The sequence below is a fragment of the Myotis lucifugus genome, unplaced genomic scaffold, assembly GCF_000147115.1.
Source record: "Myotis lucifugus unplaced genomic scaffold, Myoluc2.0 scaffold_23, whole genome shotgun sequence".
NCBI lineage: Eukaryota > Metazoa > Chordata > Mammalia > Chiroptera > Vespertilionidae > Myotis > Myotis lucifugus.
The window spans coordinates 6,698,196-6,722,795 of NW_005871071.1; the positions used below are offsets into that span (position 1 = coordinate 6,698,196).

General features: G+C 37.6%; 1 protein-coding gene and 1 pseudogene across 2 annotated transcripts in view; both read left to right on the forward strand.

Annotated features, from left to right (window-relative positions):
• SPPL2A (signal peptide peptidase like 2A) overlaps window positions 1-24,600 on the forward strand; it is a 51,861-nt gene that overhangs the window by 16,718 nt on the left and 10,543 nt on the right. Inside the window, exons 6-15 of one of the 2 annotated variants that reach the window (XM_023751648.1) lie at window positions 3,693-3,844; window positions 9,381-9,477; window positions 10,386-10,487; window positions 11,648-11,729; window positions 12,490-12,564; window positions 16,183-16,239; window positions 16,434-16,487; window positions 16,918-17,020; window positions 17,841-17,918; window positions 20,196-20,356. In XM_023751648.1, the coding sequence (XP_023607416.1) occupies window positions 3,693-3,844; window positions 9,381-9,477; window positions 10,386-10,487; window positions 11,648-11,729; window positions 12,490-12,564; window positions 16,183-16,239; window positions 16,434-16,487; window positions 16,918-17,020; window positions 17,841-17,918; window positions 20,196-20,356 (961 nt within the window). The remainder of the gene's footprint in view (window positions 1-3,692; window positions 3,845-9,380; window positions 9,478-10,385; window positions 10,488-11,647; window positions 11,730-12,489; window positions 12,565-16,182; window positions 16,240-16,433; window positions 16,488-16,917; window positions 17,021-17,840; window positions 17,919-20,195; window positions 20,357-24,600) is intronic. The other variant, XM_006085968.3, reaches the window with a different exon arrangement.
• On the forward strand, window positions 2,539-2,666 carry LOC111825386 (annotated as a pseudogene).

The window sequence follows — 24,600 nt, forward strand, 5'->3', positions numbered from 1 at the left end:
CCATATTTTAATTTAAATGTAGAAATTTCAAATGTACATAAATTTGGATTTCCGTATTTAATAACAACCTAAACCCAATCTTCTTACAGTTATGTACCTTTGGCTCTAGATTAAAGTAGGCAACACAGTAGAGAAAGATCATTTCATACTTATAACTCTGAATTTTAAAAAAGTGCTCAGAACATATTAATTCATCCATGAAGGACAATATATTCACCTTGTGAATTGATCTCTAGATCAGCGGTCGCCAACCTTTCGGACCTCATGGACCACCAGTGGTCCGCAGACCACCGGTTGGCGACCGCTGCTCCAAAGGTTTCCTTAAACCAGTGGTTGCCAACTTTTCAGACCTCATGGACCACCAGTGGTTCGTGGACCACCGGTTGTCGACCGCTGCTCTAGATTTCATTAAAAAGGGCTTATTTGCAATTAAATGAAGCTAATAAGCTTACTTACAATTTTTAAAATACTGAAATTTGATTTATTTACATCAAGAGAGAAATCTTGCCCAAACCGGTTTGGCTCAGTGGATAGAGCGTCAGCCTGCGAACTCAAGGGTCCCAGGTTCGATTTCGGTCAAGGGCATGTACCTTGGTTGCAGGCACATCCCCAGTGGGGAGTGTGCAGGAGGCAGCTGATCGATGTTTCTCTCTCATCGGTGTTTCTAACTCTCTATCCCTCTCCCTTCCTCTCTGTAAAAAATCAATAAAATATAAAAAAAAAAAAAAAAAGAGAGAAATCTTAGGGTTTAACAAGTATAGGTTTCCTGAGTATTGAACTTTAAATATTTTACATATTTGGAAAACATGTTTCAAAATATATGAGTCACGTGTTTTCCTGTAAACATTGTTTTTTCTTCATTAATATTAATCTTTAGAAAACAAGGTATGTAACTAGGTCTCCGGTTATTTTCTAGATTATTTGTTGAAACTTTATAAATAATTTCCCAAAAGCTTCTAATTCATTAAGAATCTTTTTCTATTTAATATAAATTCACCCTGTACTTCCATTACTATGTACATTGTTTCTTTAAAGTAGTGCTTCTCAAACTGTAATGTGCATACAAACTGTCTTGAGATCTCATTAAAATAGAAGTTCAGATTTAGGAGGCTCGGGGTGGGGAATGAGATTCTGCATTGCTAACAAGCTCCCAAGTGATTTTGCTGGCCATTGACCACCCTTTGAATTAGCAAGGCAGGCTTCACATATATATCAGGGCAGTCTCTTCAAGAAAACTGGAGATGGGAGAGGAGTACATATAAGCTTTTTTATTTATAAAACATCACGATAGGCAGAAACAGATTTTGTTGCCTTCAATAGCCAGGTTGGGAGAGGAGATGTCCTTTACCTCTAAGATTATGGATTTTAATATTGAGGTAGCTGAGTCTAAGAGTAAGATAAAGAAAGAAGTAAGTGTATGTATGATTGGGGTAGGGAGGGTGACAACATATAAAAAAAGGGAATATGAATCAGTGATAAAAAGTAAAAATTTCCATGAAAAGTAAAATTATTAAGAACATAAGGATTATCATTTGGCAAGTAAAGAGTAAATGAAAGAGAAGGGAAAGAGAATAAGGCTTAGGACAGGGAAATTTTGCCAGGACAGGACCTCATAACCCAGAATTACCTTGAAAAGTGCAAGGTAGCCGAAACCGGTTTGGCTCAGTGGATAGAGCGTCGGCAGACTTTTCAGTAGAAATGTGAAGTCTTACTATAATGAGATCACTGGTCCTCAAGTTTTCTAAACTCAAGATGGCATGGAGAAGAGCTTTGCATGTGGCTCTTGAGAACAATTTTTTAAAAAGATGAATTCTAGTATTTTCTTTTTTTTTTTTTTAGATGAATTGTAGTGTTTTAATCTGATATCAGTCTAGTACAGTGGTTCTCAACCTTCTTAATGCCGCGACCCTTTAATACAGTTCCTCATGTTGTGGTGACCCCCAACCATAAAATTATTTTCGTTGCTACTTCATAACTGTAATTTTGCTACTGTTATGAATCGTAATGTAAATATCTGATATGCATGATATATTTTCATTGTTACAAATTGAACATAATTAAAGCATAGTGATTAATCACAAAAACAATATGTAATTATATATATGTGTTTTCCAATGATCTTAGGCGACCCCTGTGAAAGGGTTGTTCGACCCCCAAAGGGGTCGCGACCCACAGGTTGGCAACCCACAGGTTGAGAACTGCTAGTCTAGTATACGTTTTCCCTTCAAGAAATTGCCTCGTGCTTTCTATTACACTGAATACGGACATGTAAATCTTCATTGTTATGGCTTACGTGTGTACTCTGATTAAAAAATGTCTTTAAGTATATCTAATATAATAATAGAGGAATATGCAAATTAGCCTGGACACTGTAACGTCAGGACCAATCTACAAGCGGAGGAGAGCTACAGGACGGTGGGGCAGCGAGCTATTTGCGAGAGAGCTACCAGCCACAGTGGGTGGGGTGGCCAGCTGAGGCACGTGGCAGCGAGCTACTCGCGCACGGATTCGTGCGCAGGGCTGCTAATTTGTTTATATAGCTTTGCACAGTAGCAGTATCATAGCCAAAGAGATTTATCCGAGGCGCGATTATTGCTAATTGAAAAAAAATAATAATAATAAATAAATAAATATATTTGTTTATAATGATAGATACCATAGGTGGCACATTTTCCCACTTGGGTATCACTTTTAATGAAACTTACATTAATAACCGTGTAGCTATACAGTTTCAGGGAGGTGCTGTTGTGTCTGTCCTCAGACTCTCCCTTCTCTTATCCCCGGTAGCCTGCCTAAAGTCACAGATGCTTAATGTGGTGGCCATCTCAGTTAACAAGGTTCTCATAAGATAGTGGCATTTGGTAAAGAAGCAGTTTGGCAAATGTGTAATTTGATAGAAGTAAACTCTTTTTTAACTAACGTTTGTACTGAGCCAAGGCGATAAGGGGTCCGGGAGTGCACACTGGTAGACCGGAGTTGATGGGATTGGGGCTGGAAAAGCATGTAGTGGCTTCCACACAGCTGGGAGGAGACAATAGGTGACAGAACAGAGACTGCTCAGCAAGGGGCCCTTGAGGCTCTTTCCTCTTCAACTTCCGTCCCTTCCTTTTATTAACTGTGACCTAGAAAGCAAGGATTGTTGGAAGAATTAAAAACAATGTTTTGCTGTCTTAAATCAAGGTTGGACAAAGCTATGTCTTGAACTCCTATGAGTCCTTCATAATATACTGATGAGCATACAGTAAATACTGAGTTGATAGACAACTTTTAGTGTTTCCATTTAAAAGAAGCTAATTTTAGTACTTGACTGTGTAAATTGATAATATTTAGTGTTTAAGAAGAATTGGTTATCATCTGAAATTTATTCCATTAATATAGTTTCCAAATCAGATAATATAAACATCCACAAAATTTAATTTGTTTATATATGTCATCTATTTCATCAATTTTGCATCAGAAAAAAATGCTGTTTCAAAAGTCAAAACACTGGTTAAAAATATTATCTCTGGAGGGTAGAATAATAGAGAGTTTTTACTTTCTGGATTAAACATTTCTTTTTGGTGTTTGGGTGGAGTTTTTTTAAGTGTATTGCTTTATAATCAATAACAAATTTAAGTTGGTGTTAAAGATGGATTTTACAAATGATTTTACTTGGAAGAGATTTGCTGAAGTTCCTGTGTATGTTTACTCAGGGAAAGCATGAAAGCAATGGCAGACACTGAAGACAGAGAAATGAGGAGAAAGAAGGACGAATATTTCACTTTCAGTCCTCTAACAGTTGTAATATTTGTGGCCATCTGCTGTGTTATGATGGTCTTACTTTATTTCTTCTACAAATGGTTGGGTAAGAAATCATGTTTTGTATTTGCTATTTTCAGCAAACAATCTTTTCACTTACTTTATCTTTTCCTTCTACCCGGAAAACTTAAGTGAATAAATAAAAAGTGATATTACCTTTTTAAATTGTTAGAAATGTTAGGTCTCCATTACTGTGGGGTAAAAAAAATATTCAGATTAAAAATATACTGTCTTAAGATAAGAACACTTCTTCATGAATGACTTGAAAGAATTGTTATGGTCCCTACATTTCCCTCCCTGTAGATAAAGCATGAAATCCTAATATCTAAAGAGCAGGTTAGCACGGCCAGTGTTGCTCGTTGGTTGAGCATCAACCTATGAACTAGGAGGTCACAATTCAATTCCTGGTCAGGGCTTATACCTGGGTTGTGGTCTCTATCCCCAGTAGGGATGCGGGATGCAGGCAGCAGCAGATCAATGATAAATATCATTGATGTTTATCTCTCCTTCCTTCCTCCCTCCCTGAAATCAATAAAAATAGTTTTTAAAAATAAAGAGCAGGCTAAGGACTTCTTGGTGGCTCTATTTAGTTACATGAAATAGAAGCTATTCAAATTACTGATTTATTGCCTTTGCTTACCCCCAAAGTGTAGTTTATTCTTCTGTCAGTTTATAAATCAAGATGTTATATTACTTAAATTTTGTTTTACATGTGTAAACAGTTAGGTTCATACTACATCTAAAGACACACAGGTATTTGCCTGTGATCTAGAGAGTAAGTGATACTTATTCCTTTAAGTAGGTAGTGGTAGGAACATAATGGCTTGTCCGTCCCCTGGACAATCTTCTTAATTGTCTGATAGAATGGAAATTTGCCATTCCTGGCCAACATACAGTACAAAGAGGAGGTGGAGAGACCAGGGAAATGGGGGGTTGGGGGTGATAGATGAGAACTTGTAAAAACCACCAAAGGCTACAATGCTTATTTGGAGAACATTAGAATACTTTCTGGACTAGAAAATTGAAACCTTAAGGTTAGTTTCAGCTTATTCAATTTCTCTTGCCCTGTGGCAGCAATTTTGAAAATATAATCTATTGACATATTTCCAATTAGAAAATAATCATTCTTCGAATATCACTCATATTTTGATCTGTTGTTGGGAGAGTAGGTTCTAGGGCAATGATGGCGAACCTTTTGAGCTCGGCGTGTCAGCATTTTGAAAAACCCTAACTTAACTCTGGTGCCGTGTCACATATAGAAATTTTTTGATATTTGCAACCATAGTAAAACAAAGATGTATATTTTTGATATTTATTTTATATATTTAAATGCCATTTAACAAAGAAAAGTCAACCAAAAAAATGAGTTTGCGTGTCACCTCTGACACGCGTGTCATAGGTTTGCCATCATTTTATTTTATTTTATTATTGTTTTGTTCTCTATTTATCTTTTTTTTAAATTAAATCTTTATTGTTCAGATTATTACATTGGTTCCTCTTTTTTCCCACCATAACTCCCCTCCACCCAGTTCCCCCCCCACCCTCCGCCCTCACTCCCCACCCACTGTCCTCATCCATAGGTGCACGATTATTGTCCAATCTCTTCCCGCACCCCCCACACCCCTTCCCCCCCCCCCCAAGAATAGTCAGTCCATTCCCTTTCTATGTCCCTGATTCTATTACAATCACCAGTTCATACGGTTCATCAGATTATTTATTCACTTGATTTTTAGATTCACTTGTTGATATATGTGTATTTGTTGTTCATAATTTGTATCTTTACCTTTTTCTTCTTCTTCCTCTTCTTAAAGGATACCTTTCAGCATTTCATATAATACTGGTTTGGTGGTGATGAACTCCTTTAGCTTTTTCTTATCTGTGAAGCTCTTTATCTGACCTTCACTTCTGAATGATAGCTTTGCTGGATAAAGTAGTCTTGGTTGTAGGTTCTTGGTATTCATCACTTTGAATATTTCTTGCCACTCCCTTCTGGCCTGCAAAGTTTCTGTTGAGAAATCAGCTGACATTCGTATGGGTACTCCCTTGTAGGTAACTGATTTTCTTTCTCTTGCTGCTTTTAGGATTCTCTCTTTGTCTTTTGCTCTTGGCATTTTAATTATGATGTGTCTTGGTGTGGTCCTCTTTGGATTCCTTTTGTTTGGGGTTCTCTGCGCTTTCTGGACTTGTAAGTCTATTTCTTTCACCAGGTAGGGGAAGTTTTCTGTCATTATTTCTCCAAATAGGTTTTCAATATCTTGCTCTCTCTCTTCTTCTGGCACCCCTATAATTCGGATGTTGGTACGCTTGAAGCTGTCCCAGAGGCTCCTTACACTATCATCGTATTTTTGGAATCTTTTTTCATTTTGCTTTTCCGGTTGGGTGTTTTTTGCTTCTTCGTATTTCAAATCTTTGACTTGATTCTTGCGATCCTCTGGTCTGCTGTTGGGAGTCTGTATAATATTCTTTATTTCAGTCAGTGTTTGCTTAATTTCTAGTTGGTTCTTTATCACAACATCGAGGGTCTCATTAGATTTCTTGTAGATCTCATTAAGTTTATCTGCAGTTTCTAGAAAATTATTGAAAGACCTTAAAAGTGTGGTTTTGAACTCTATATCCTGTAGTTTGCTTTCCTCCATTTCTGTCATTTGTGTCCTGTTTCTTTGTCTCGGCAGTGTCGATAGAGTGCCTTTCTGTGCTAAGTGTCCCAATTACCTGAGGTAGACACTCTTGGTGCACCCCCTTGTGAGCTTTGTGCACAGTCTTGTTGTAATTAAGCCTTGATTGTTGTAGTTATCACTGTGAGGAATTGACCTCCAGGCCAATTGGCTGTGAGAATCAGCTGTGTCTGCAGTGGGAGAACTTCTGTGCTGGAGACACCCCTCTGGAGCAAGACTTGCTTCAGTGGGGCTTTGGTGCTCACTGAGTCTGCCCCCTGAGTGTGTCTTTTATGGTTCCACGGAGCTGCAAACTGGATGGTCCCACTCTGACCTCTGGGCTTCCTGGCTCCTGGATCTCTAGGGAGGTGCTAATCTAGCCTTTGCCTTAGGCTATCCAGCAAAAGCCTCCCTGCAGGGCTTGGGCGGGGCAGGTCCCACAGGATCAACAGGGCGGTGCTAGCAGTTATGGCTGCTCTCAGGCTTGCCCTCAGAGGCTTTGCTTCTCAGTGTCCTGGTAATCGCTGCGAGCCCCTGGGAGAGAAAGCTGCCCTAGGGTTCTCACCGATGCCAGACAGTCCCGCTTCTCCTGTATGAGTCTGGGTCCCTAGAGACTCGCCCGGAACTGGAGCTCAGAGCCTGAGACTCCCTCCTGATTGAAAACGACAACCGCGCCCTCAGCTGCCAGCCTGCTCCACATGCACCTCCGCACCTTTGTATTTTACTGCCGCACTGCACCTCCTCTGAGACTCGGTATGCTTTTCTCTTTCCTTCTAGTTGTAGAATTTCCATTCAGCCAGCCTTCCTGTGGTTCTGGATGATGTCCTTTCTGTCTTTTAGTTGTATTTTTGAAGTGGTTGTTCGAGGCAGCAAACTCCGGTGTTTACCTATGCCTCCATCTTGGTTCTCGGTTCGCCATCATTGACCTAGAGGCTTAATCCACGAAATTCAAGCAAAGGGCTTGGCCCTCACAGCCCCGGCTTCGTCCAGAAGGTCGCCCAGAAGGTTATCTGGACAGTTGTTCTGCTGTTTCAGTCTAATTAGCATATTAGCTGTTTATTATATAGGATAATTAAAATAGCAACAAATAAGAGTTATATAAAGCTAATTATGTGCCAGATCCTCACAGTAACCCTGACATGGGTATAATTATATTTCACATTTTAAAGATGAGACTCAGGGACTAAAAAGTAAATTTGTCTACATCACCAATTAGAAAGTGGCTATCCCTTACTTACCATCTCTAGATTACTTTCTTTCTCACCTGCAGAACAATTATAGTTTTCTGCAATTTAGTGGAATTTGAAAAATTCAGGTAAAATTTGTGTTTCCATTGTGAAATTTTGATGAAGTTCAGAAAACAAATTATTTTTATTTTATTTTAGAGTACAATAAGCCCCCCCTATTTTAACAACAAGGAGACCAAATGTTTTTAATTTTAAAGAATTCTCAAATAAGTATAGCTACTATAGAAAAACACTTGTCGCCCTAGCTGGTTTGGCTCAGTGGATGGAGTGTTGGATTGCAGACTGAGGGGTCCCAAGTTCAATACCGGACAAGGGCACATGCCCGGGTTGCAGGCTCGATCCCCAGTTGGAGGCGTGCAGGAGGCAGCTGATCCATGATTCTCTCTCATCATTGATGTTTCTATCTCTCTCTCCCTCTCCCTTCCTCTCTGAAATCAGTGGAAATATATTTTTTAAAATACTTAAAAACAAAAAAGAAAAGAAAAACACTTGTCAATTTTAACTGCCTTAGTATTGTTTCATAACAAAGAGGTTTGCTTAAATGGATTTGGTTTTACCACAGGCCAAGTTATAGATAAATTCAACTTTAGAAAAATATAGATAGCATGGCTAATGTCTAAGGTGTCAGTTCTCATTCCTAAGCTGCATTTTGTGTTTATGGAATGCAGACTGGTACAGCCACTGTGGAAGACAGTATGGAGTTTCCTCAAAAAGTTAAAAATGGAACTCCCATTTGACCCAGTAATCCCACTTCTAGGACTATATCTCCAGAAACCAGAAACACCAATCAGAAAGAATATATGCATCCCTATGTTCATAGCAGTACAATTTACAATAGCTAAGATTTGGAAACAACCTAAGTGCCCATCAGCAGATGAGTGGATTAAAAAACTGTGGTACATCTACATGATGGAATACTACGCCACTATAAAAAAGAAGCAACTATTTTACCATTTGCAACAGCATGGATAGAACTGGAGAGCATTATGCTAAGCGAAATAAGCAAGTTGGAGAAAGATAAATATCACATGATCTCACTCATGTGGGATATAATGATCAACATAATTTGATGAACAAGAATAGATCCAGAGACAAATGACAGGGAAGGTGGGGGGCGGGGGGGGTAGAGAGCAACCAAAGGACTTGTATGCATGCATATAAGCATAACCAATGGACACAGACACTGGGGTGGTGGGGGCTTGCCCAGGGTGGGAGTGGTTGGGGGGGGGGGGGGATCAATGGGGGGGGGGGGAGAGACATATGTAAAACTTGAGACAATAAAAAAAATTTTAATTTTAAAAAAGTGTTTATATTGGCTTATTCATTCTTCTATTTCTTACATTAAAATTAAATACTCATAAATGTGTACAACTCCCTTCATAGAAATCTTTAACAAACATGTCAGTTTGAATGATAGTAAATGGAGAGCCAGCTTCACAACCCTTTAAGCAATCATCCTTCCAATGTATAAAGGAATTGAAACAACATAAATTACTCTTAAAAACTCAAGATGTAAATATTTTCAGTTTAGTAACCAATTCAGATCATAATATGGCCAGTGCATTGAAAGTATCATGATCTGATGAGAAAGCTAAAGAATTGATATTGCTGTGTAAATATTTTCTTGTTACATTTTTTTCTGTTCTCATATAATTTAGTGTCTTGTTTTGTTTTCTTCTAGTTTATGTTATGATAGCAATTTTCTGCATAGCATCAGCAATGAGTCTATACAACTGTCTTGCTGCACTAATTCGTAAGATACCATATGGACAATGCACGTATGTATCTCTTATGAGGCATCCTGTAATGTTGGTTTTTGTAATATAAAACAATACAAGAAAAAGTAGTCTTATTTTAAATCTGTGCAGTTTAGTATACATGTGGCTATTCAAATTTAAATTAATTAAAATTAAGTAAAATTACAATTTAGTTCCTCAGTTTCATTAGCCACATTTCAAGTGCTAAATTGCCACATGGCCAGGCCGGTGTGGCTCAGTGGTTGAGTGTCAACCTATAAACCAAGAGGTCATGGTTTGATTCCTGGTTTGGGCACATGCCCAGATTGTGGGCTTAATCCCCAGTGGATAGCATCCAGGAGGCAACCAATCAATGATTCTCTCTCATTATTAATGTTTCTCTCTCCTTCTCCCTTCCTCTCTCTGAAATCAATAAAAGTATATTTTTAAAGAAATAAAATATATTTTTTAAAAAATAGCCCTAACTGGTTTGGCTCAGTGTATAGAGCGTCAGCCTGCGGACTCAAGGGTCCCAGTTTCAATTCCGGTCAAGGGCGTGTACCTTGGTTGCGGGCATATCCCCAGTAAGGGGTGTGCAGGAGGCAACTGATCGATGTTTCTCTCTCATCGATGTTTCTAACTCTCTATCCCTCTCCCTTCCTCTCTGTAAAAAAATCAATAAAATATATTTTAAAAAAAGAAATAAAATATAGTCCATATTGGAGTCCCAATATGGAATATTTCTATCATCACAGAAGGTTCTATTGAACTGATAAACATTTTATTATTTTATTACATTTTATTTAAAATCAAGACTTTTAAATTGTTATTGCAATAGTTTTCTTGTGACTGTGGTTAATATTTGTCATTTCTCACAGTAAATAAACATTTTATTTCATCTGCAAGGTAAACTAACCTATTCCCATGTGTTTCTTTTGTTGTCGTTTTAGGATTGTGTGTTCTGGCAAAAGCATTGAAGTGAGACTTATTTTTCTCTCTGGACTGTGCATAGCAATAGCTGCTGTTTGGGCCGTGTTTAGAAATGAAGATAGGTATAAGTACTTAGTTTATTTGCTTTTAGATTATGGATGGATTATTTTATGTCTTGTCCTGATAATTATTCATTATGATTATTATGGAAGTTTTTGCTTTTATCCCAGAACACCATAGTCTTGAAAAAAGTTACTTGTTAAATAAGCAGATTTTGTATTAGTTTGAGGTCATATAGAGAAGGTAATAATGAATCATAATTTAAACATCTAAGCTGAAATAGACTTAACTACATATATGCTTAATTATGATGTAGCCATAGTTTAGTATACAATGGAGTACAGTGCAGCTATAAAGAATGAAGATCTCTATGAATTGATATGCAGTCATTTCCAGAATATATTTTTAAGTGAAAAAGATGCAAAAGAATATAAGTATACTAGAGTAGGTTACCTCTTATTTAATAAAGAAGGAGATATAAGAAAAATATATAGGTATTCATCCATTTACAGGAAGGATAACCAGAAAAAATATATATTTAAGTTTCTTTAGTGTTTTATTAATGAAATTAGTAAAGTCCAAAGGATTTAATACCCTAAGATTTGGGAGCAAAGTTCATACATTTTAGGCAGCTTCAGGTATGAGAAATCATTTAGGAATTATGCATATCCATTTCTGATAGAGTATGTTGCATAGCTCTTGTTTCCTTTATGTTTTAGCTACCTATCCTTTGTTATACACCACCTTTCTAGAAAGAGACATGTATAAATTCAGAGATTAAAGATAAATATGCATTTATGTCTGATAGTATAGTAGTATTAATTATTCTATTAAGGCAGTAAATTACTAAATATGAAAAATAGAAGAGGTTTTTCATTGTATTTTTATAATTGCTGCTTGATTATTGAATAATCAAATCATAGCAATTGAACAATTTTACTTTAGTGATCTATTCTTTTGAAAAGTTCCACCTGAGAAATAGACTGACAGGGGAGGGAGGTGGGAGGATGGGAAAAGATTAACCAAAGACTTAATGAGTATTTGCACAGCCCATGGACACAGATAATAGTGTGGTGAAGGCTTGGGGTGGGGCGGGGGCTGGGTGGAGAGGGAAGTGGTGGGAAAATACTGTCAACAACAAAAAATAAACTTAAAAAAGAAAAGGAAAGTTCCATCTGAAAATAACTGGATAAAATAATAGAGTAATTTCTTTTGATTTTAGGTGGGCTTGGATTTTACAGGATATCTTGGGGATTGCTTTCTGCCTGAATTTAATTAAAACACTGAAGTTACCCAACTTCAAGGTAAGGTATTCTACTCTGACAGCTAAAATAATTGTTTCTTTTTATGTTTTTAAAATTATTATTGATTTTAGGGAGAGAGAAAGAGAGAGAAACATCGATGTGAGAGAAATATCAATCAGTTGCCTCCCATATGTGCCCCGACTGGGGATCAAACCTGCAACCTAGGTATGTGCCCTGACCAGGAATTGAACCTGCAGCCTTTTGGTGTGTGGGACGATGCTCCAACCAACTGAGCCCCCTAGCCAGGGCGATAATATTTTCTTTTTAAAACAACTTTACTGAGGTATAATTTACATATAATTATACCCATCTTAAGTGTGAAGTTTATTGAAATTTTACAAATGTATAACTTTGTAACCACCATCACAATCAAGTTAAACAACATTTCTCATCTCTTCAAAAGCTCTATCATGCCCTTTTGCAATCAATCCTAAACCCCAGTCCCAGGTAACTACTGATTTGCTAGCTAAAATATTTTAAATCATTTACATATATGCCTAATTTATAAAATTCTTACAGGACTAAATATCAGGGAAAAACATTTCTTTGATTCAGTGATTCTTTTTTTTATATATAAAAAGAATAGGATAAAGAACATAAAAGTTTTAATGGGGTTTATAGAGAAAACTACAAATAGTAATAACCATTAATGCTTTTAAAAATAGTGTTCAAATGTATGTTCATATGTTTATTTATAACTTGAAAAATCTCTTAATTTAGATATGGGAAGTTTGACCTTTAAATTTGTTTCTTTCAACAGTCGTGTGTGATACTTCTAGGCCTTCTCCTCCTCTATGATGTGTTCTTTGTTTTCATAACACCATTCATCACAAAGGTATGATATTTTGAAACCCATGAGAAACATGCTAAAAGACGAGAATCTTAAACCTGCTCTTAGATTATTGGTTTTGCAGATGTTTACCCAGAGTGAATTCTAACTCTTTTAAGAAAATTGTCATTGAAATTGGCCTTTTAATGGAGGATTTTTTTTCAAGCCTTTAAGCCATTCTGCTAAGTAAAAAATGTCTCCTGACTGATGTGAATATGAGAATATCTGTAAATTTGCTTCCCACTCTTTTTAAAGTATCTTTTCTTATTGGGAAAGAGTAAATGTTTGCTGTAGATAAAATAGACAACAATAATAATGAAAATGTAGCATTGCTTCTCCCATTTCTGTAGCTGTCATCTGAGAGTACCACACTGGAAATCTGAAGACCTAACGTGTACCCTCGTAACCCTGGATAAGTCAGATAGCTCTTTGTGCTTCAGTTTCCTAATCCATTGTGTGAAGGCGTATTACTAGCATTTCATCCTCCCTCTTCCATCAGTAAAATTCTTTTGGTTGCAACTAACAGAACCCAACCTACCCTTTCTGTACCAAAAAGGTCCCATCTAGCCAAGCTGTGTGTAGAGGCCAAGATGGGGCTGGCCTCTGCAGAAACTCGACGCAGGGCTACATCTGCTCCCTTTCTGCTTCTGTCCATGTGTTCATGGTCTCAGACTGGCTTTTTCCAGTATGTTAGAATCATAACAACTGGCATCTCCTAGGTCATCTATTTGCAACTCTGCCAGTAGCTCCTCAATAAAATGAAGGTGCTGTTCTCAGAACAAGGGAGAGGTGTTGGGTGAATGTGATAGTCTTTCATTATTTGCCCAATTTTTCCACTTTGTCCCTATTCCTATCTCATGAATATATTTTAAATTATTGTCTAATTCTCCCACTTCCCCTATTTTATTTCGTGTCTTGCTTTGTAACTTTCTATCATCTCTTTATCCTTTGTCACTTTCACATATTTAATATTTGATATTATAATCACTACTTTTTTCCCCATTAGTTCTTTATCCATTCTTTAGCCCCTACCATTTGTAAAATCACTGTGAAACTCTGCACTTCCAGTAGGTACTTGCTATAATGGCGTAAGTCAAGCCTGTGCCCCATTGGAAAGCTAAAATTGGCCCAAATCACAACTACTCCAACCATCTTACTAGCACCTTTCTGTGCCTTGATGATGAGCCATTTGACTAATTGACTTTATTTGCAATAGTACCCCACAAAAGCACAGAACTAGTATTACGGATTATAACAAAAATTGTTAACTTATTAAAGCATTTTTTTTAAAGTTCTATCTAAAGTTGTCCTAGCTTGTATCAGTGTATTTGGTTCAATAAGATGTTTCTGTAAGGCACTCCATCAGAGATCTCATAATGAAAGTAAACCATTCTCTCTATAAAGCCATTGTCATAGGTCAACAGATCGTCATAGCATATGACACATAAATTTTACAGTGGCTATAGCTATATAAATTCTTGTTTTAAAATAATTTTTCCATTCTGTTTTAACACTAGTATCACTTTTTAAGTGTCAAACGTGTCTGCCAGCAAACTATTTCCAATCTCTATACATAAAAAGTTTTTGAATTTTAAACGTATAGGGTAATAATAAAAATGTCTTTGAGCCCTCTTTCTTCCTTCTGTGCTTAGGGAATTCTTCATCTCCTTTTTTTCTATCTTAGTTTCCACCAACTAGGAATTCCTAGTAGTCTGATCAGGTGGAAAGATTGAAGTGCTCTTTGCTCTGTTCACTGTTACAGATTTACTTTAACACTGTCTTCTCAGTCTGGTTTGTTTTTATTGAAATTATAGACCTTTTAGTAGGAAACTCAAAATGAAAATCAGTTATGCAATTTCTTATTTTTGTTGTTCTCACTGAAAATTTCAAGGATTGAATATTGGACAATCTAAACATGTTCTCAACCCTGGTATTAGTAAACTTTTAATGAGTTAGCGGGGCCGGTGTCTATTAGTACTGACAATAAGAGCCTATCTTCATTTTGTTGTTAATCCTCTCCTGAGGATATTTTGCCATTGATTTTTAAAGAGAGTGGAAGGGAAGAGTGGGGGAGAGAAACATCGATGTGAGAGAGACACATCAATTGGTTGCTTCCCCACATGCAACCTGATGAGGGCTGGGGATCGAGCCTGCAACCGAAGTACGTGCCCTTGACCAAAATCGAACCTGGGACCCTTTAGTCTGCGGGCTGATGCTCTATCCACTGAGCCAAACCGGCTAGGGCATCATTTTTATTTCATACACCATGGTTTTTGTTATAGTATTTTGCAGATAGTAGTTACTCAAATACCTTGGACTGTTTGAGAGGATATCAATGATGTTCTTCAGTTAAATGTTTTAAATAACAGTTAGAAAACAAGCCAAACTCTTTTAACTGAAAATTGAATCACATGATGGGAGTTTGCTGTAAGGAACTGTATTAAATATTAGTTTATTTTTCTAAACTCTGTAACTTAACCCTTCAGTAACCCAAAGCTTAACATGAGGAAAAGATTTCTATAGCTGGGGACTTTATCCTTCCTACTTAGCTCAGGTATCAGCAAAGTACTCCTAAAAACATTCCGGTGACTTCTCCTTTGCACCCACCCACATGTAAAATATTGTAGTTAGTAAATCAATTTTTCTAAACTTCAGCATTTATTTACCTTCCCACTACCTATTCTGAAGCTCACTACCTCAGAATGTTTCCCCTCTCCACAGCAGACTTGGCTGGCAGGAAATAACTTTTTAATGAGCTCGTCACAGAGCCCACATAACAAGCCTGAGCCAGACACAAGGGAGAGAACTCAGCTAAGGTTAATGTTTTGATTGGGCCATAAAAGCAGGCAGGGCTGATATTGGACAGCAGTTAGGGTAGAGAAGCATCTCAAGTTCTTTAGGGCTGGGTCTCTCAAGTTTGGCTTCATTGTTTTGTTATTGTGGGGAGTAGCCAGAGATCAAATGTATATTTATTCAAATAAAGTTACCAATATTGAATACAAATCTAAATATTAAAAAATAAATATTTCTTGTGCCCCCATTAATTGTTATCGCTAAAAATGACTAAGGACACATAATATATGACATGATATAACTAAAAGCAGAAAAATTTATAGCCCATTAGAAATGCTAGATATGATTGTCAATACATATAAGCTGTATATGGTTTATCTGTCAGTTTCTGAAAATTGTTGAGTTCTGATAAAGTGGAACAGTGTTGCTAGGTGGATTTTGTTTCTGATTACTCCACCTTATCTACAGAGACTGTTTTAGGAAAAAAGGAGTATTTTATTTTATTTATTTAGTTTTAAAGTATTTTTATTGATTTCAGAGAGGAAGGGAGAGGGAGAGAAAGGTACAAACATCAATGATGAGAGAGAATCATTGCATGCCCCCTACTGGGGATCGAGCCTGCAACCTGGGCATGTGTCCTGACCGGGAATAGAACTGTGACCTACAGTTCATACGTTGTCACTAACCATTGAGCACAGCAGCAGGGCTTATGGTGCATTTAAAAAATCAATTTATGGTAGGCCATAATCCACAGGGCCAAATCATTCTTGAATACTGTCAGATTGTTCTCTTTAAATGATTGGACAATTTCTTTCATCTTCTCAATTTTAGAACGGCGAGAGTATCATGGTTGAACTTGCAGCTGGACCTTTTGGAAATAATGAAAAGGTAGCGATGGCATTTAAACAGAACTGGCTGCCACTGTATGTATGTGTGTCCAGTTAATAATTTGCCTTCCTGTGTAATTAATTGGTCATGTCGTGCATGTTAAGGTATTGTAAAACTTTATTTCTCACAGAATATAGCCCTTTTCTTAGTTATTCTAAATTATTAAATACCTATTGACTTGGGTTTCATCCTAGAATGATGGAAACTTGGTGGAAGCCACTGGTCAACCCTCAGCTCCCCATGAGAAAGTAAGGATTGTATTTCAGATATGTTCATTGGACTTTAAATTATAGCCTCTGAGACAAGACTCTTCTTTGGGGGAAAAAAATCCAGATTGCCAAAAAAAAAAAAAGATCTGTTTCAAGGCCTAAGTCATATTTTTGCTAAAAATGGAAAAGAGGTTAGATGTGGGGATACTAGAAGTAATAGTTAACCCTACACGTGTTTCGTTTTTTCCAGAACTACATATCTCTTTCTTTCAAGCTTCCTACACATTCAGAATATATATGTGTCTAGTTTATGTTTTCTAATTTCAAGTTCTTCTAAATGTCAGTTTTAAAATGTTAAAACAATCATTCTAATATTAATTCTTCCTTTTCTAAAAGGTATGGGTAAAAATTCCCAAGAGGGTTTATTGGTGACCCTTTTTCTTTTCTTTTTTTTTTTAAATAATTACAGTTACCAGTAGTCATCAAAGTACCAAAGCTGGCATATTTCTCAGTAATGAGTGTATGCCCCATGCCAGTTTCCATATTGGGTTTTGGAGACATTATTGTACCAGGTAAGCAATTGTTTGTAACAATTTCAGTAAAAAATACTGATCATTTCAATTTGTTAAATATATAGTACTTGTTAAAAGTTACCTACTCTGTATTAAGTATCTCTTGGCTATTGCTAGAGCTGGGATCAATGATAAAGAAAGAAAAAAGCATTTTGAGTGGTAGAGGACAAAGCCCAATTGGTAACAACCAAAGTATATCTTCCATGGCTCAAAAAGTCTCTTAGAGGAAGCAACTAGAATCAGTTTGACCTTCTTCCTTAAGGAAGTATAATATATTCAAAACCCTTTTTAAAAATTTAATTCAATAATACCAAATGTATTATAATTTCTGTTACTTCTGTTTTAAAGTAATAGTTACGTTTTAGGAAAAGTGATTTAGGAAAAGTGATTTATAAACATAGTAAACACTGCCCTATAGGGTAGTGTACTACAAAACATATAGCATATGGTGGAGTTGACGAGCTTTTAACATGTCTTCTCTGACCGTTATTGCAGCTCTGCATTATTTTTCTCATTGGGCTACCCGTAGAATAAACTTTTCACCCTAGCCCACTAAAAATATAGTTTAGAAGTAATTAATATTTCTCAATTAGCTGACACTTTGTCCTTCCTCACGTTTCTTACCGTTTCCCTGGGTCCTAAGTGCCTGTTGATGGGTAAAAAGTACTAGCTCTTATGAAAAATACACACACACACACACACACCCAAAAAACATTTTATTTACATAGTAAAGTCAAGTAGAGAGAAAATATAACAGTGTTGTGTTATGAGTTGTGGTGGTGGTTTTAAGAAAATAACGTTGAGTGTTTTTTCTTTTAAGGCCTGTTGATTGCATACTGTAGAAGATTTGATGAGCAGACTGGTTCTTCTTCTATATACTATGTCTCCTCCACAATTGGTAACTTTTTTGTGTGTTTTTTTATTATTATGTTGAATTGTGTTATATGTAGGAAAAGGTAGAGGTCTAAAAATAAGGAGCTCTAAATTCTAATTCGTCATTACTAACTAATAAGACAAATATTTTTTCCCATCAAAAAGGAATAATTATACTTTACTACCTACTTCACAAGGTTTTTGAGGCTTAACAAGGAAATTATATGTGAAAGAAAAACATTACATTTTATATGTAAAATACTTATTAGAGCAACTGGCACACAAGTAGTCAAATTATATAATACTAGATTTTTTAAAAAATACTGTACAGATAACTATGTATTTATATAAATGAATTTATGGCACAATAACATCTCACCTAGGACAGCAAGTAGTTGTTACTTATCTCTCTGTTTCTATTGTATTTTTTTAAAAATATATTTTATTGATTTTTTTACAGAGAAGAAGGGAGAGGGATAGAGAGTTAGAAACATCAATGAGAGAGAAACATTGATCAGCTGCCTCCTGCACACCCCCTACTGGGGTTGTGCCCGCAACCAAGGTACATGCCCTTAACCGGAATCGAACCTGGGACCTTTCAGTCCATAGGCCGACGCTCTATCCACTGAGCCAAACGAGTTAGGGCTCTGTTTCTGTTGTTAAGAACAGACAGGAGCAGGAAGGGAGCCAAAAATACTACTTCTGAACATATCAAATAGGTATATCAAAGTCCATACACCAGAGTTCTTTTAGGTAAATGGCCTGCACCAGAGCCATTTACTAGTAGGTACTGTTCTAGCAAGGTTTTCCATTCCACAATCGAATTAAATTTAGAAAATTAAAAGTGTAGGTTAGCAGTAGAGAAGGGTGGTGCTAGAAATAGGTACCCTGATAACTAGAAACAACAAGTGAATGAAGAGATAAAAAATGAAAAAAGAAGAGCATTCTGAGGCCATTAAGTGTGTACTCTCTAAGGCAGTGGTTCTCAACCTTTTGGCCCTTTAAATACAGTTCCTCATGTTGTGACCCAACCATAAAATTATTTTCGTTGCTACTTCATAACTGTAATGTTGCTACTGTGATGAATCGTAATGTAAATATCTGATATGCAGGATGGTCTTAGGCAACCCCTGTGAAAGGGTTGTTCGACCGCCAAAGGGGTCGCGACCCACAGGTTGAGAACCGCTGCTCTAAGGGCATTAACATTAAGCGTCTAGCACCAGTTACTGTGATACAATAAAAGAACACTCAGTGAAAAGGTGAATAATAGGGACTGTGTCACTTCTGCTGTGTCACTTTGGCCAGCTTACTTCACTTCCCTGGTCCTCCATTGCCTCATCTGTAAAATGAGGAGGTAGACTCAGTTGTCTGTAAAGGCCCTTCCAGCTCCAATATTCTCAGATCCCATGTTCAAAATGAGACCCCGAGTCATTAAGAAAAGATGAAATGATATTTGATATGCTCTTGTTGCACAAGACCAGGAGATACATAATCAATGTGAGGAAGATTTTTTTCAAAGCAATCATTAGTACCTACAGGTCCAAATTTTAGTTATCTAAGATGTGAGACAACTCAAAATCCTTAATGGTAACAGATACATGAGACTTTCTTGACTTATTATATTTACCTATGGTTGATGTTTAGTATTTATACTAACCAGTTTCCAAGTTTTTCAAAAGCCCTATCTCTCCTAATTACTGTCTAGGAAAATAATGAAATTATGAAAAGAAGTCATAGGGTAAAATCGTCCTCAAATACTTGAAAACCAGTACTTCAACTAGGGATTTAAAAAATCCACCTTTGGCCCGGCTGGTGTGGCTCAGTGGTTGAGCGTCGACCTATGAACCAGGAGGTCATGGTTCGATTCCCGGTCAGGGCACATGCCCAGGTTGCAGGCTCGATCCCCAGTAGGGGGTGTGCAGGAGGCAGCCGATCCATGATTCTCTCTCATCATTGATGTTTCTATCTCTCTCTCCCTCTTCCTTCCTCTCTGAAATCAATAAAAATATTTTTAAAAAGAAAAGCCCTAGCTGATTTGGCTCAATGGACAGAGGGTCAGCCTGCAGACTGAAGGGTCCCAGATTCGATTCCAGTCAAAGGCACATGCCCAGGTTGTGGGCTCGATCCTCAGTAGGGGGTGTGTAGGAGGCAGCCAATCAATGATTCTCTCTCATCATTGATGTTTCTATCTCTCTTCTCCCTTCCTCTCTCTGAAATAAAATAAAAATACATTTTTTTAATCTTTTAAAATCCACCTTTGGAAGCATTCAGAAATGACTAATATTTGTTACTCTTTTTGCAGCCTATGCTGTTGGCATGATAATTACCTTTGTTGTTCTGGTGCTGATGAAAAAGGGGCAACCTGCTCTCCTCTATTTAGTACCGTGCACACTTATTACTGCCTCAATTGTTGCTTGGAGACGTAAAGAAATGAAAAAATTCTGGAAAGGTAGCAGCTATCAGGTATGTGTTATATTTTAGATGCCAAGTTATCTTATGAAATAATTCAGTGACTAACTTTGGCTGGAACTGCCTATATGTATCTAAGCTTTTATGTGCCAAGTATTTATCTTGGATCTCTCAAGCTGTCCTTTAAGTTTTTTCCACTACTGCCCCTTCCTGTCCACCTGCTGCATCATCAGTTTTCATCACCACTGCAATCTGATGCCAAAATCCTGGTGACTCAGGAAGGAGTGGGAGGGCATCAGGAAAAAGCAAAACATATTTCGACATGTTTTCAGAATGCACACAAAAGTAGACTTCATGGAATATAAAACTATGTTTAACTACTGAATTTTGAGGCTGACATTAGCTATTTATAGTGAGAGTCCTAAGGTTTTTCAGATAAAAAGTATACCCTTGCTCTGGCCAGTGTGGCTGAGTTGGTTGGAGCATCATCCCATATACCAAAAGGTTGCAGGTTCAATCCCAGGTTGGTCATGTACAGAAGGCAACTGATCAGTGTTTCTCTCACACCAATGTTTCTCTCTCCATTTCCTTCCCTTCCCCTTCCTCTCTCTCTCTAAAATCATTTAAAAAAAAACCACCATATCCTCAGGTGAGGATTAAAAAAAAAAAAAAAGTATACCCTCTTCAGCATCTAAATGGGCCTAAGTAAATTAAATAGAGCACTCATTTTAGATTGACCTTTTTGTAAAATTTCAGGACACAAAAAAATCTTAATACCAGACTACTGTGTTTGAGTTGTGCCTTCATTGAAGTTAAACTCCTTTCTTCTTTTTCTGAATGTTCTTGGTATTCGACTAAAGTCTGTTTGCATTGAAATGAAAGAGGGTTGGGAAACCCTAGCCATTCAGGTCAGGGTCATGGCATTGATCCCTTCACAAGGCAGTTAGCACTGCTTTGCCCTATTACAACAAACTGCCCTCCTCCATCCACCCCCCATGCATGTGTGTCAGTGGTCACATGAACAAAACAGAGGTACTTTGGGTGGATGACGCAATTCTATTAGTAGATAAACAGTTCAAAGTTCATATTCATCTTGTAGTTGGTCTGTAGTATCATCTTTATTTAACAAGAGGTGATTAACACATTAAGTTAGACCAGTTGGAAAAGCACTGGTCTGGAATTCTTTTTGGATAGATCTTGTAATTTCTCTGAGATTTAGATAAAAATGACAACACCTGCCTTACTTCACAATGCCATTGTCTCAACATGTATTTATACATGTAGAATTAGTTTATAGTCACAAGGTCTGTGACTAAACTAGTAAGATAGGTTGCAACTTTTCCATTAAAAGGACACATAGAATTTTTATTTTTACAGATTTAAAAAAATAAAATATGTCCTACAACACATATTCTACTACTATACTAGCCTTTGAAAGCCACAACCCAAAAAGTGCTCTTCATCATCATTTTTTTAAAATACCTTTTTATTGATTTCAGAGAGGAAGGGAGAGGGAGAGAGAGAAAAAAATATGAATGATGAGTAAGAATCATTGATTGGTTGCCTCCTGCACATCCCCTACTGGGGATCGAGCCCGCAACCCAGGCATGTGCCTTGACTAGGAATCGAACTGTGACCTCATGGGTCATAGGTTAACATTCAACCACTGAGTCACACCAGCCAGGCTCTTCATCATTATTTTTTAAAAATAATTTTATAGCCCTAACCGGTTTGGCTCAGTGGATAGAGCGTTGGCCTGCAGACTGAAAGGTCCCAGGTTCAATTCTGGTCAAGGGCATGTACCTTGGTTGCTGGCACATCCCCAGTAGGGGGTGTGCAAGAGGCAGCTGATCGATGTTTCTCTCTCATCGTAACTCTCTATCCCTCTCCCTTCCTCTCTGTAAAAAATCAATAAAATATATTTTTAAAAAATAATTTTATATTTTTTCATTTAGCAAATGTTTATTGAGCAGTTCTGTGACCCAGGTACTATTTTAGCTGGTGATAAAATATGAACAAGTTAGATACAGGTCTAACTCTTAGAAGTGAGAATGCTGTGGGGGATACAGATGGAATCACTAATGATACGGTGTGATAAATGTACTAGTTATGGTAGGTGCCATGAAAGCTAGCAGGGGACACCCAGTGCTTATAGGTTCATGACTGAGTCAAAGGTGATTTGGGAAGGCTTTAAAGAATGTTAAATTTGCCCGGACAGTGTTGCTCAGTGGTTGGGTGTTGACCTATGAACCAGGAGATCATGGTTCGATTCCCAATCAGGGCACATGCCCAGGATGTGGGCTGGATCCTTAGTAGGGGGCATGCAGGAGGCAGCTGATCAATGATTCTCTCATCATTGATATTTCTGTCACTCTCTCTTCTTCCTGAAATCAATAAAAATATATTTTTTAAAAATTTTTAATTTTTAACTTTATGTTGAGACTTAAAATGAGCCAGGTGTTCCATGTTGAGGGACCCATGTCTTCAAAGGCTAGAGGGAAGCGAGCATGGCACATTCTAGGAACCAGATGTGGTTTAGGATGACTATAATGTTGAGTAATCATAGGGGAGCTGGAGGAAATGAAAACTGGGGAAGGAAACAAGGGTAAGAACCTGTAGGATCTTATAAGCCATGTTAAAGAGTTTGAATACTATGCTAAGAACATTGGGGACCATTTAAGGGTTTTAAGAAATTTAGAGTGTTGCTCAGTAGTTGGAGTGTCAGCCTGCGCACCGTAGGGGCTCGGGTTCAATTTCTGGTGCCAGCTATTACAATGAGAAGCAATAGTAGCCAGAGTTAGGAAGGCAGTGCAATAGAGAGAGGTGAACAAAGTCCATAGAAATTAAGAGGCATGATTAATGGGATGTGGTAATAGATTCAATGGAGGGGGAGGAGAAGGAAGTGGAGTCCAAGGTTTCTGGCTTGGTTAATTGAGTGGGTGGATGGTGATACCATTCACTGAGATAAAGAACAGCAGCAAATTTGAGGAAAAAGATGACAAATTCAGTGTTGGACAAGTTAAATGTTGAATATGAATTCAATTTTGAACATTTCAAAATATCTATAGGACCACCAGGAAGAAATACTAGGCAGTTGAATAAATGTCCCCTGATGTGCAGAAGGTTTCTAACTCTTAGGGCACCTACTAGTATCTGATTAACTGATTATGACATAGGACAACATGGGGAATTTTGTTTGGGGTTAGCATTAAAACTTAGGTTAGACTTTAAATTAGGGATTGTTAGTGAGAGCACATGTGATATCTTACAGAAGTAAATGTATTTCTTGTTATTTGCATTTTATTCTTATTTCTAAAATTGTCCCTTCCATTTAATACAGATGGGGCAAAAATATGTGATAGTTGTTAATATATGAAACAGCTTATTCTTGTATTATTAATTATTGTATTGTGTTATTTTCTATATGAACAACTGTAAACCCACTTTTGCCCCACCCTGTACAGATTTTGAAGTAGTATAAAAATAGTGCTTATTACAGAAAAGTTTGAAAAGACAAGAAAATTAAGTCCACCAGTAATCCCACCACCTAGAGATAGCCACTCCTAAAATGTAGGTGAGTTTTTTTATGCCTTACTAGATGAATGGATAGGTGAATGGGTGATCCCATCCTATATAATAAAAGAGAAACATGTAAATTGACCTCCCTTCGCTACGCTCACCAGCCAGTCAGGAGTGAATATGCAAATTAACCAGACAAAGATGGTGGGTTAATTTGCATACACAGGGGCCAGACAGAGAGCAGAAGCGGGAGAGTTGGCAGCTTGGGGAAACGTGGCTCCCTTGGTCACCGGGCGGAGAACAGAGCAGGAGAGCCGGAGGCTTGGGGGGCCGTAGCTCCCTCGATCGCTCCCAGCGCGGGGGTGGGGGGGGCACCAGGAATTCTGGGAATAGTAGTTCTGATGGCAGTCCCAGGACCGGAAGCGGAAGCCGAGAGCTCAGGGAGCACCAGGAATGCTGGGAATCATAGTTCTGGTGGCAGACGGATCTCCTAGACCAGCGGTTCTCAAGCTGTGGGTCACAACCCCTTTGGTGGTCGAACGACCCTTTCACAGGGGTTGCCTAAGACCATCCTGCATATCAGATATTTACATTACGATTCATAACAGTAGAACATTACAGTTATGAAGTAGCAATGAAAATAATTTTATGGTTGGGTCACAACATGAGGAACTGTATTTAAAGGGCCAGAAGGTTGAGAACTACTGTGACCTAGACACTAGAGCAAATTGAGTCTGAAGCAAGTTACTGTTGCGGGTGGGTGATGGAGGGAAAGCAAA